Raw genomic sequence first — 12,621 nt, 5'->3', positions numbered from 1 at the left:
TCAACACACATCTGTTCGTAAGCTTTAGTTAACAAAAAGTAATATAGACCACTTCAACCTGCTCCCAGAAGAAAGTGCAGTGGTATTTGCATGGGTAAATAAATAAAAGACTAAAGGAAGATATATATATATATATGTAAAGGATACTGCTTCAGTTCCTTCTGATCAGTCTTATACATCCTTAAGAAGAAAGTATCAGTTTCAACATTAACACTGCTGGAGCTAGTAACATGCCCTTGGAGCAGTTTAACTTGGCATGGGGATTTTTCGAAAGGAAAGAAAGCCTGAGAGTAAGACAAGCTTGTAAAACATGTTATGAAAAGAACCTAGGAACCACGTGGAGGAGAATTAGATTTTGGAATCTCAAATATAAAATGGAATAGAGGTGCATAAGATGCTTAAGTGGGCAAGTGTAATGCAGTTTATAAATGGTTTAACGTAATACTACATGACTATCCATACTATGTATGTGGTAGCATGATGATGTCCAGATACTCAAATTTACTGATGGTGCTGATCAGGAAAAAAAGACCAAAAAATCCTTTTGCTTTGATGTTTGTATTCCATACAGACAAACTGAGTGCACTTAAAGAGTTTCATTCACTTCTTACATACACAAAGGTGACGAGCCAAGATGTTTTTAAGATTTTCTTACAGAAGAAGTAAGGAAATATAATAATCAATACAACCAAAAAATAAGAAAGCGAAGTTGTACATGAGTGAAGAAGGTCATTAACTGCCTCAGAACAATGGTGTGGGCATTCTCACAAAACTGCTGTATCTCTGGAGGCCGCTTATTGTTCAGCTTATTTAGATCCAGATCTTCAGACCCTGGGAACTGCTCAGATCTGCACGTTTATCCTGTGAACAATGATTGACTGATCTGCAGTTTAAATTCTAGGAAGTGCGTTCTGCTGTGGTAGGATGGAGCCCCTCGACACCTACTCCGGGACCTCTAGATCAGGCATTTCTCACATAATTTTTTGGTTCAGAAGCAATAAACTGTCATACACTTTTGCATTGGGAAAGCCAAATTATTACAGTGAGTTTCACCGTCTTATAACTGTTCAGTGGCTGACAGTGACTGGGCCTATTCCGCAAAGCTTTGTTCAGACAATCCAGTGGCTCCCGTCTGGCTATCTCCTCTCATTTTCTGATCCTCTTCATATGGATTCTAATCTTGTATTATTGCAGTTAATGAGAATGATGCCTGGCCTCTGAAAAGCCAGCTTTTCATGTAAGGAATGTTAATGGGACTGAGCTGTTTGTCTGCCCTCAGAATGACGCTTTCTATCTTACTTTTCCTGAAAACAATTGCAGTATTCTATCATTTGTACTTAAAAAAAAGTAGTGCTGTGTTAGATTGTACCTTTGGGTTTTGCATCGTTCTTCTTCTGAAAGCTATCATGTGCGCTTGTGTTCATAAATAATATATCCACTTGTGCATATAATTACAATTTGTGTGTGTGCATGGTTTTAATGCAAACACATATACATAAAGGATACAACTTAATTTGATCCCCTCTGTACTTGCAACACAGACAAATTCTTAATATTTTATAGTGCATATTCCGTTAAATAAATAACAAAATTGATCTGTGCTACAACATGTGTATACGTACACAATTTATAATGCCTGTAGTAACATTTTAAAGCCTGTTCACACATCAAAATACAGGTTGTTTATTTCTACCTTAAAACAATCTGAGGGTGTAGCTATTCCTATTCTGTAAACAGTGGTGACATCTGCTTTCAAAGAAGCTTAACTTCATTAAAATATAAGTTTCCCATTGTAAAATCAATACTAATATACCATAAATCCCCCTGATGAACTCTGGCTTCCTTACATGCTCTCTCTCATTTTGTGTGTTAGGGGCACAGCACTACTCTAAATATCAGAAGATAATAATATGGCAAGATATAGATATAGATATATATTTAAATGTTAAAACATTAGTTAGGTCAACTTGAGTAATGAATATATTTCAAATATATGCTTCTTTCTATAAACAAATATATTTAATTTTCTTTGTAAAGTGGGTGCCTTGCAAGTTCTATATGTCTACTAAACTCATAAACCAATCCTGGGCATCTTTATCTCAAAATGCACTTGTGACATATAGGTGAAGCTTTAACTTTTTTGTTTTTTTTTAACTAAACTTGCACTTGAAGTAGACTTACAATATAATTTACAAGCTTACTTTTAGGTAGACATTTTAAACAATTCATACAAAAGAAAGATTTGTATGTCAAGAGTATTTGTTTTAGTGACAAGAAAGCTAGGTATACTCTATTCATTTCTCAAGCAGACCTTTATGAATCACTTTAAAAGGACATTACAGCTGAAGACTGAAGAGCAATATTTATCAACATTAAATAAAACATTTGGTGAAGTATGTATAAATATTTCTTCATATGAACATAACACAAAATTAAATAGTTCAGATACACAGACACCATTTAATATATTTCCACTGTTGTCAAAATCATCTGTAAACACCATCTCACACTGAATACAAAAGCAGCTTTTACATCAGTTCTGTGTTCACAACACTGATGCCCCTTTATAAAATAAATTTGTTTTATTTTCAGCAAAAAAAAAAAAAAAAAAAAAAAGTGTAAGCAATAAAAAAAGTTTTGGTCAGTTCAAAGACAATACAAAATTATCTTTCAACATGTAAATAAATCAGATTTAGAACAGTTTAAAGTACAATCCTTTCCCTGGGGGACCTCTGACTTCTATAAATCACACAGTTCAGTGCAGACCACATCACAAATGCCAGGAAATACTGGTCATGTTTAAGCTAGAAATATGAAAGCCCTTTAAAAATTTTCTTTATTAAAAATTACCAGGTTACAAATGGCAATATCCACATTTTCTGAAACACCAAGTAACATGGCAATAAACAGAATTAGGTATACTTCTACTTAAAAGAGATTCTGGAAAAGAAACACTTTAAAATGAGTGTCCTTCACATGCAAAAACAAATTATTTCTTTTACACACAGCTTTCACATCTGAAGATCACCTGGGTTGAGCATGAAATGGGGCTGCTGATCATGTCTGCACCCGTCTGACCACTGAGCCTTTGAGCACTGATAGCTCAGATGTGAGCTCTCACCATTCCACACTCTACAAAGATAAACACGTGCTCTGCCCTGCATGTGACCATCAATTCCTTTCACCTTCATATTCTTTAAAGAGATGTAATCTCATGCGGGGAGAGATACCGTGCTCACAGCAAAGGTTACACTGGGCATACGCCCCATTATAAAACTCTGTAGACAGGCTCACAGGCAACGCTTTTGTTCTCTCCATTTGTTTTGGCTGGAGAGACGAACCTGAATTTCAGGTGGTGAACAATGAGATAAATATTTATAATACAATTTTCTAATATATATATTTTAATTTCACTCACATGCAAGAGTGATGTGGGGCCTTGAAAAAACTAGACCAATAGATTACCTCTTTCCTGGTATGTGTGTATTTTAGAGATGTGAATGTATTTTTTGCATACATACACACTCACACACACACATATATATATAACATGAGCTACACACATGAGCTGCACACTTGGCGACCAGGAATCAGGGGTACAATTAATAATAATACACCAAAAGAGAAGTAGACAGGAAGCTCTACCTTGACAACAAGAAGCAATTTTGCAACCTATACAGTGTCTCAAATAATTTCATAATCCTGTTTTGCTGGCTTGCTACATCCGCATGTGACTTGAATTGAAAGCTGTTGGATTCCTTGGAAACAGAAGAGTTGGGCTAGCTAGATGTGCTTACCTGAGATCCCAGAGTTGATTACAATCAAAGAGCTGGGCAGATCAGTAACGGGTTTACAATTGCTATACAGCTTCTTTCAAATTTGTACGAAAACTTTATTAAGTCTTTCATTCTTTAGTAAAAACGTTGAAGTTTGTTAGTTTTTGCTGAATGCAGACTTCATTTTTATATTAAACCAGATTTATTAAAAGGATACATATGCCCGGCAGCTGCTTTCATGTCCTGATGTTTAAATGTTTGAATCAGCACCCTGGAACCACCCTCCCACCCCATCCCGTCCTGTCCCATTCCAGCCCCTCCCAATCTCATCCCATCCTATCCTACCCCATCCCTTCCAAACCTATCTAATCCTGTCCCATCCCATTCTCCATTATTTTTTCAGTTGTTTAAAAAATACTATTCTATGAAGCTTCCCTAGGGATCCGCTTATGAAAAATGACAGACTGCCTTTGCTGATACTGCTGTTTGCGTCGTTTTCGTTTGTCACACTGGCACAGCAGTAACATCTTGAAAGTATTTCTGAACATTTTGTTACACAGTGCATAGCACACTGGGTTCACTGTGCTGTTGATGTAGCAAAGCCAGTACCCCAGGTTCCACACAGTTTTGGGGACACAGTTGCAAAAAGTGTTCACCAGAACCATGATGTTATAAGGAGTCCAGGTAATGATAAAGGCAAACAAAATGGCACTGAGTGTCTGTGCTGCTTTCTTTTCTTTGATAAGTGACATTCGTTTTCGCTTCGTGATTTGACTTCTGGTCTTCAAAGCAAATTTTTTTGCCAGAGTTGCTTCCTTGAAGGACAAAGGCAGGGCTGCAGATGTCTTGGTCATTGATGAGATGCCATCAGAAGCTGTAGCTGTCTCTGCTGACCCTGGCTGAATTGGAAGCTTTGAAAAACTCTTCTGGAAACTTCCACCATCCTGAATACTTCTGGGAGGTTGCAGTTTTTTAGGTTTCTTTTCCTGTGAGTCCGTGTCGGATTTCTGCAGTTCATCTGCTGACTCATTCAGATCTTCCGAGGAGGGCAACTTTGTGGAATTGAGGATGGCACTGTGACCAGGAAGCTTCAGCACAATTGAATAGATAGCTCTGGTCTCTGCTGTGATGTCCTCTTCATCAGATGAGGCTGAATTTTCAAGGGAGGCAGCAGCATCATTGTTGTTCCAGCTGTCACTGCTGCTGTGCTCTTGATCCCCCTGGTCTGTGTTGGGTTCCCAGCTCTTCATTGTGAGCCAGAAGTGGCAGCGCCTGTACTTCTTACGGCTGGAGCGCTTTGTGCTCTGCCGTTGCAGCTCATAGCTGCTGCAGCTCCGGGAGCTGCCAGTCTGGTGTACAAAGCGTGCTGTCTCTGCCTCACTGCCTGAAGCCTGTAGTCCCGCTAACTCTTTGGTGCGTTTCTCAGTCTCCTTGTAAATCCTCCAATACAAAATACTCATAATGGTGACTGGCAAATAAAAGGCAGCTATGGCAGTGCCAAAAGTGATGATAGGTTCACTTAGAAACTGGATGAAACATTCGTCAGGAGGCACAGTCCTCTTCCCAACGAAATACTGCCAGAACAAGATGGCAGGGGCCCAAAGAACAAAAGAGATGACCCATGCTAAACCAATCATTACTCCAGCCCTTTTAGTTGTTCGTTTGGCTCTGTATGTAAGCGGCCTAGTGATGGAAAAATACCTGTCAAAACTTATGACAAGGAGATTCATGACAGAGGCATTAGAGGCAACATAGTCAATGGAGAGCCAAAGATCACAGGCCAAGTTTCCCAAAGCCCAGTGGCCCATAATAATGTATGTGGTGAAAAGATTCATGGAAATAACACCGATGATCAAATCTGCACAAGCAAGACTCAACAAGAAGTAGTTGTTGACTGTTTTCAGTTGTTTGTTAACCTTAAATGAGACAATCACTAGGATGTTTCCTATGATGGTCACTAGTGCAACGATCCCAGTGAGGAAAGCAATCAAAACTACTTGCCAGACAGTGTGTCCACCCAGAGGGTCTTTGATTGTGGCATTTAGGGATGTGTTTGTTGATTCCACAGTGGAGAAGGGAAAGCTCTCTGTGGTCTGAGGAAAATCATAGCTGCCAATAAGCGATGCTCCTTCATCAAGTAGTCCTGGTCCATGGGAATCTCTCTTCCAGAAGGAGCTCACATTTGAAAACAGGGGCAAGGCCGAACTGCTATTGTGCATGATCATTGTGGCTCTCTGACATAGTCTACAATGGAGAGAAAAACAAAAAAAATCAAGTGAATGAGTGCAGGTGATAAATAAAAAAATTGTTCACATACTCATATACATAACCTTTAGCACTTTGAAAGATGTCTTCAAAAGCACAGTTGCCTGTGATACAGTCCAGGTCAAACACATACGTGATAGCATTCAGCTTACAGCTGTGAATAATCAAAGCTCTTTCTAGCAATCACACAGTGTTTTCTCAAAACCATTCAGTAGCAGAAGAGCCAAATTCCCAGGAGAATTTGAACCTTCGATAGCATTAAAATGTCCATAACTCTTAATTAAAATGCTTCCTACTGGAAGCATGGAACTCTGTATCTGAACAACCTGCTACCTTGGAGCCTTCAAAAACTAAATGCCAGACACATGTGGATACAAATTCTGTGAGGCTGAGTCACTGCTGGTCCCCAGAGCTCCCATGGCTCTAGCAAAATGATGCCTCAGACTGCAGTCTCCAGAAATAGCTAACATGCAACAAAAATATTTTTCCACCTTTCCTTAAATTACAGAGATACAGAGATTCAGCATGATTTAACTATATATCAAGCTACTATATGCCTACATTGCTACAAAATAAAAAGATCTTTTCTGCTATATTTCAGCAATCTGATAAGGGTACTAGAAGTTCTCACCACTGTTTTTTGTGCATGACACTTGTCATTTTGTATCTACATTTTTACACTTGGTTTAAGGATTTTACATGAATGTGTAATGACTTAAAAATGTCTTAGGGGCAATACGTTAAAATTTCCTTTGAAAGTATGGTCTCTAGAGTTGGGGAAAATGTTTAGCAGAAGTATGTCAAAGCACTTATTAAACACTTCAGAAAAAAAGAGGAAAAAAAGCATGAAAGGGATTCATAATTAAACTTTAATCCTTTTCCCTAAGTACTTATGTAAAATGAAGACATGTTCAGAATACGGATTTGGATTTCCCTTATTTCATTAACTTCTGTGGTCATCTGACTAGATCTGCTGTAATAAATCAATTATATCATCAAGCAGCAAGAATTTTGATGAGAAAATCCATTGCAGATGATAAATGTTGAACAAAATATGCTTTCAAAGGCAAACGTTTGTATTCTTACAGAATCGTTTCAGTCAATATATTATGACATTAGAAAATTATGAAAAGCAAAATGCACTGGCACTACAGAAAATATTTAAAGAAAAAGGGATGGTGTTTTTTTTTTTTTTTTGGTTCTGTATATATTTTGTTGTTCTTTGAAATGCACTTAGTTTTGTCAGCAAGCTGTATGAAGCTGTGATTTTAAACTGTATAGTTCCTCTTATATATGCATTAAAAAGAACAACAATTTGTTACTTTAGTTCAAGTACAGTAATTATATAAACCATATTTTGGTGTCAAGGACATAGTAACTTTTCTGATTTATTAATAAAAAGAAAATATTGCAATGTTACTGCAGAGTCTAATTCAATCTACATTGAAAGTGTTCATTATCATCATGACACATGTATAACAAAAATACAATACCAAAACATAATAACAAAATAATAACTGTACATATTGCTCTGGGAAACACAGAATTAAATTCAACTTCTTTCTAGATAGAAAGATGGAAGTTTGAAACTAAAATTATCTTTCATCAAAAAAGCTGACATTCCAAATCCAATTTTCATTGGAAAGGAAATGTGCACGCTTGCATGAAAATTCAGACAAACAGACGTTCTAAAAACTTGTCAATTTGTAAATGAAATTAAATCAGAATTTGGTTTTTGAATTTCTTTTCAACATTGAAATATTGTGGAATATTTCATAAAAAACTACATAGTATCCTAAAATGTCTTCTCAAGTGAAAACTATTTTCTGAAGGAAAATAGTGACATTTTTTCGCAGTTTGTTTATTGTTTGGAAAAAAAGACTGAGAAGATCTGAATTGGCTTCATAGGCTTCATAGGAAGGAAACAGTAAAAATGAAATAAAGAATTAACCATGTAACAGAAATAGCAACGGGCAACAGGCACTTATTTGTTTTTCATTAAGTGATTTTAAAAACCCAGGAAGTAAGAGCAAAAGCACAAGACTTTAACTAATCACAAAGATTACACTGCCATCACATAAAATGACAATTAAAACTTATGTGTTGTAAAAACGAATATTAATCTTTTAGCAAAATGTATTAAACTAATTAGAATTCCCCACATTCCCACTCTGATTTTCACAGACCTAGCTAAGAATAGAGAGTCTATCACTCTGCCTGTGTTAAATGTTGCAGTATAGGTGACTATCTTGACGCATATTTGGCTTTTCCTATGGCTGTCACCCACTTGGTCATGTCTGCTGATTTAAACTTTGTAGGCAATGTTTATACAGGATTTAGAACAATCAGAATAACAACTCCTACCAGCTTAAAGTAAGGTATACCAAATGTCATAACAGACAGCATTCAAAACATTGAAGATTGGTCCTGAGCTTGTACCTGCTGCATAAAAATGCATATTTTGCATCAAATACATAATTAATGCAGGACTTAGGGCATAACAGGATAAAGTGGGTGAGGAAAAGTGGCTCATGCAAGATGCTTGCAAACATGTGAGCGAGTAAGCAGGACAAAGGGAAAGGAAGGCACAAGAAAGATACTTGCCCAAGATGCTAGAAGAAACTCTTTGCTACTGTCATGGGAAATTGTTCCCTATAAATTAGAAGATGGTGCCAGGAAACACACTAATTTGTGGCATACTTAAATAGTCATTATGTTTTATATTTTGCTATACTTTTTATGCTTTGCATAAAACCTTAAGCTTGTTTTACTCTCCTACTGAAATTCACAAGAATGACTGTGTCTTGGGACCACTAAAATATGAGTTTTGAAACTGCAGTGCTATCAAAATACTCATGGAATGAGTAGTGCAAATTGCATGACTGTGTTCAAACACCATACACCTCTCCTTGAAAGAACTCTGTTTTTTAATGAAGTGAAGTGGCTATCAGTTTTAAAGTCAGCTCAGGATTTGCTCTACATTTAACAACAGGTGACTATTTGTTTTTCAAAATTAATAATTTAGTTCACAAAGAAAGTATTTACCAGCTTGGGTTTCAGCATCATTAGACATACAGCTAATACAAAAATGAAATCATGAAGATGGTTCTATAAGGTGAATTGCACTGAGGTCTATTTTAGAAAGTAGCTATAGAGAAATGAACAAGAACATGCCCCATCCTTGTAGACATTCAAGGTCAATCTGGATGGGTCTCCAAGCAACCTGATAAAGTCCTTGTTTCTTGCAGGGGAGCTGGACGAGATGATCTTTTTAAGACCCTTCTAACTCAGATTATTCTATGATTCTACAATTGTAGGATATCTAAAACAAAGAGCAGCATTATGCACGTTTCCAAGAACTATCCATACGCAAGTTTTTGAAAGGAAGGTGTAGAAAAATAACACTAGATAAAAAGTACACTACGGCATGTGAATGATTCTCTGAGGCCCGATCCATCTGTACTGTTATGTGATATCTATGTGGTCATCTTTTTTCTTTATTCTCAATCAAAAATTTCCACACTTGTCAGACTGCTTTTCACAAGCAAATCCACACAAACTTTTCTGAAACTATTTTACCATGTTCTTGCCATCTATTAGAAAAGGTGTGAGACACAACATACTTCTTTGCTTCCTCAAGAAGCACTCTGCTTATGGTTTTGGAGCTGGTATAATTCAGGCCACTAAACATAATGTGTTCTACCTTATCCTTATCCTGCTGCTTCAATGACGGTGAACAAGTCAAATTTGCAGTGTCAAACAGACTCATCCCACCTATTATAAAGAGTGAAAGTCTGCAGAAGGCCATTTGCAAAAAGGCAGAAAGAGGTCTGGATGAGAAGCACACTCTTGCTTTTCATTCACTCCTCCTCCAGTACCCTCATACCTGCTCAAAACACCTTGACCAAGGAAGTTATTGACTGTCATGTAGAATGGCTAGAAAAATGGAGATCTCAAATACTCAGGAATTATAAAACAAAGTATGTGTAAACTCAATGTTCAATAATATATTCTCCTTTGAAGGAGGCACTGAAGCATAATTTAAGTTCACCTAGCTGCTTTCAATGCACAGGTGAAACAAAAACACAGCTCACTTGTGAGCAATCACTTGAACAAACAATGGCAATGTTCTTGCCAATTATTTATGGGTCAGTGTGGATGAGAAATAGAATCAGTGTAAAGTATTCTTGCAGTGTTTTACATAGGAACTAGGCATATTTTCTACAGCTGTCAGAGAGGATGAAGTCACAACAATATATGTATAATAATATACACAATATATATGTATACAATATAAGTATGGCAGAGAGCTGAGTTATTATATTTGCCAAATATATTCTAGAAATAATTAATTTTATAGAGTGCAGACACTTTCACTGACACTGGGGCAGTGAGCATAGGATAAAGGCCATTAAGCATGCCCTCAACACACATACATGGATAAAAACTCTACAAGGTACATCCAACATAATCAAGTATTGATTGAGAAGCCTGAAAGATAATTTTTGATGATGATAATATTTAATTGCTTTTTCAAGTAAAGCAACGCAAGCTAGTATCTTGTAATAGATGAGAAAGGACCTGGGAGAAGATGTTGACAAAGGAATAAAGGAAACAAAGCTTTCATTAAAGAATAAAGATTAAAAAAATGGTATCCCTTAGAGCTGATGGTAGAAATAGCAGTATTACTAAGAAATAGCAATAAAATTGTTGACAATTCAGTAGCGCTTCACATTTTCAATACGTAATAAAATCATAAACAAACCTAAGTGTTATTGTTGGAAGTCCAAGACAGCTGCAGTTTGCAAATAAATTTGGAAAACTAATGTATAAATGCACTATCTATCACTATATCCACTAAAACAATTGAGAATTCTGTTTAACTGCAGAAACTGAAATGCAGTATCAATGTAAATTAGCTAATAAATACTTTCAGAAATATCAAGTCACTATGAGGAAACCTGGGAAAACCTTACTTCAGCTACATTTTCTGATGCTGAGAAAGTACTGGAACTAAACCTTTATTGTTCAGGTCAGCTCTCCTATCTAGCTGTAAAGTAATTGATTTAGTGAATGCCTGAGTAGCCTTTAGAAGATGAGCAACTGAGGAAGAGGCGATATCAAGTACCACCCATACATGAGATCCTGAATGCTGACTGCAATCCTGAAAGCTGGAACTCAACTTTCCAAATCCCTCAGGTATCAAAAGGATCCTAGGTTTTCACTTCATAAACTGAAAGTTGCTAGCATGATGGTGAACATAGTCATTTGTTATTCTGGCTTGTATCCTAGTTCCTGCGATCAAACTGTTTTATTCAGTAAAAAAAATCTATTACCCATATGTTCATCTGCATAGAAAAATCACTATCACCAGTCATAATATTTTCTGTTTTGAATCAGTGCCACCAGATTTTCTTCACTGTAGGAAGCCAGAACAAGCCAAGCTATGCTTCATTTTCCAAATCTACTACACATTTTCTACTATCTATATAAGAAGCACCCCAAGGAAGCCGAGAACGTTCCAGGTCTTCAGCTCCGACAAAATGAGAGCTCATCTAGCAATACAGCCTGCCATCACCTTCCCAGCAAGCCAAGATCAAATACAAAAAGATGGGGAGATAAGTGCAAGAGGATCCACAAATAAGTGGATAAGAATTTGCAAGTCATTGGTATGAAATACTGCATTACAGTTTCAAGCCAGTGATTAACGAAGGCAACTCCATGCAGTGAATTATAAAAAAAAAACAAGCCTTTAGAATGTTTACTATACTTATTTAAACTAGAAATAAGCATTGTTACAAAATCAAAATGTGCTAAAATAAAAAAATACATGCACATTTTAAAGTTTTCCTGAAATTACTCCCAAGATTGCATATAATTATTATTTTTCAAACCTAAATTTTCTTTTTCGAAACACAAAAATAATAATAATTAAAAAAAAATGCAAGTAGTTACAATGCTGTTCACTCTTCTACATTACTTATATCACTGCATTGCTGTAGCACATGGTACAGTGTTCCTTAAAATTATGTATGTGATAATAGAAAGCACAATGCAATTGCCAGTGAACCGGACATCAGTTTTATAATAAATTATCTATATTGATGATTAAATGTATAATACATTCAATACAGATTTTCATCTTTGCAAAACGAAAATACAGAGCTATAGAAGTCTATCCCACCACTAAATATCCTGGTACACTTGCAACTGATACAAACAAGTAACCGATATGCTCTTATACTTTTATATATACATACACACATGCACCTAAGACTACGTACATAAAAATATATCACATTAAATAGGACAAAAGTATGCATGTATATATAACTGCAAATATGTGTGTTTATATTTATATATACATGTATTCATCTGCAGACAGACACAAATACCTTTGTCACTTTTTCAAATGTTGTTACATGGAAAGACTAAACCTTTTGCTGATTAGCTGTCAACTTGATATAAATAAACTGTCAAACATATCCCTCCAAGGTGAAAGGTGCAAACACTTAAACCCCAATCTCTACCATTTCCTTCCATAAAGATGTTTTGCTCAGTCTTAAAAAAATTAGCTAGA

General features: G+C 36.2%; 1 protein-coding gene across 4 annotated transcripts in view; it reads right to left on the bottom strand.

Moving 5' to 3' along the window:
* Positions 1 to 4,126: 4,126 nt before the first annotated feature.
* The window catches only part of CHRM3 (cholinergic receptor muscarinic 3), a 255,730-nt gene continuing 247,235 nt past the window's right edge, over positions 4,127 to 12,621 (bottom strand). For all 4 annotated transcript variants that reach the window (XM_042819997.1, XM_042819987.1, XM_042820006.1 and 1 more), the window contains one exon: positions 4,127 to 6,020. In XM_042819997.1, the coding sequence (XP_042675931.1) occupies positions 4,199 to 6,020 (1,822 nt within the window). In that variant the 3' untranslated portion in view covers positions 4,127 to 4,198. The remainder of the gene's footprint in view (positions 6,021 to 12,621) is intronic.

This window comes from Centrocercus urophasianus, unplaced genomic scaffold (assembly GCF_019232065.1).
Source record: "Centrocercus urophasianus isolate 14NV4802_14NV808 unplaced genomic scaffold, USGS_Curo_1.0 seq_10, whole genome shotgun sequence".
NCBI lineage: Eukaryota > Metazoa > Chordata > Aves > Galliformes > Phasianidae > Centrocercus > Centrocercus urophasianus.
The sequence above is the reverse complement of the archived record's forward strand: the minus strand, read 5'-3'. Positions and strand labels throughout refer to the sequence as shown.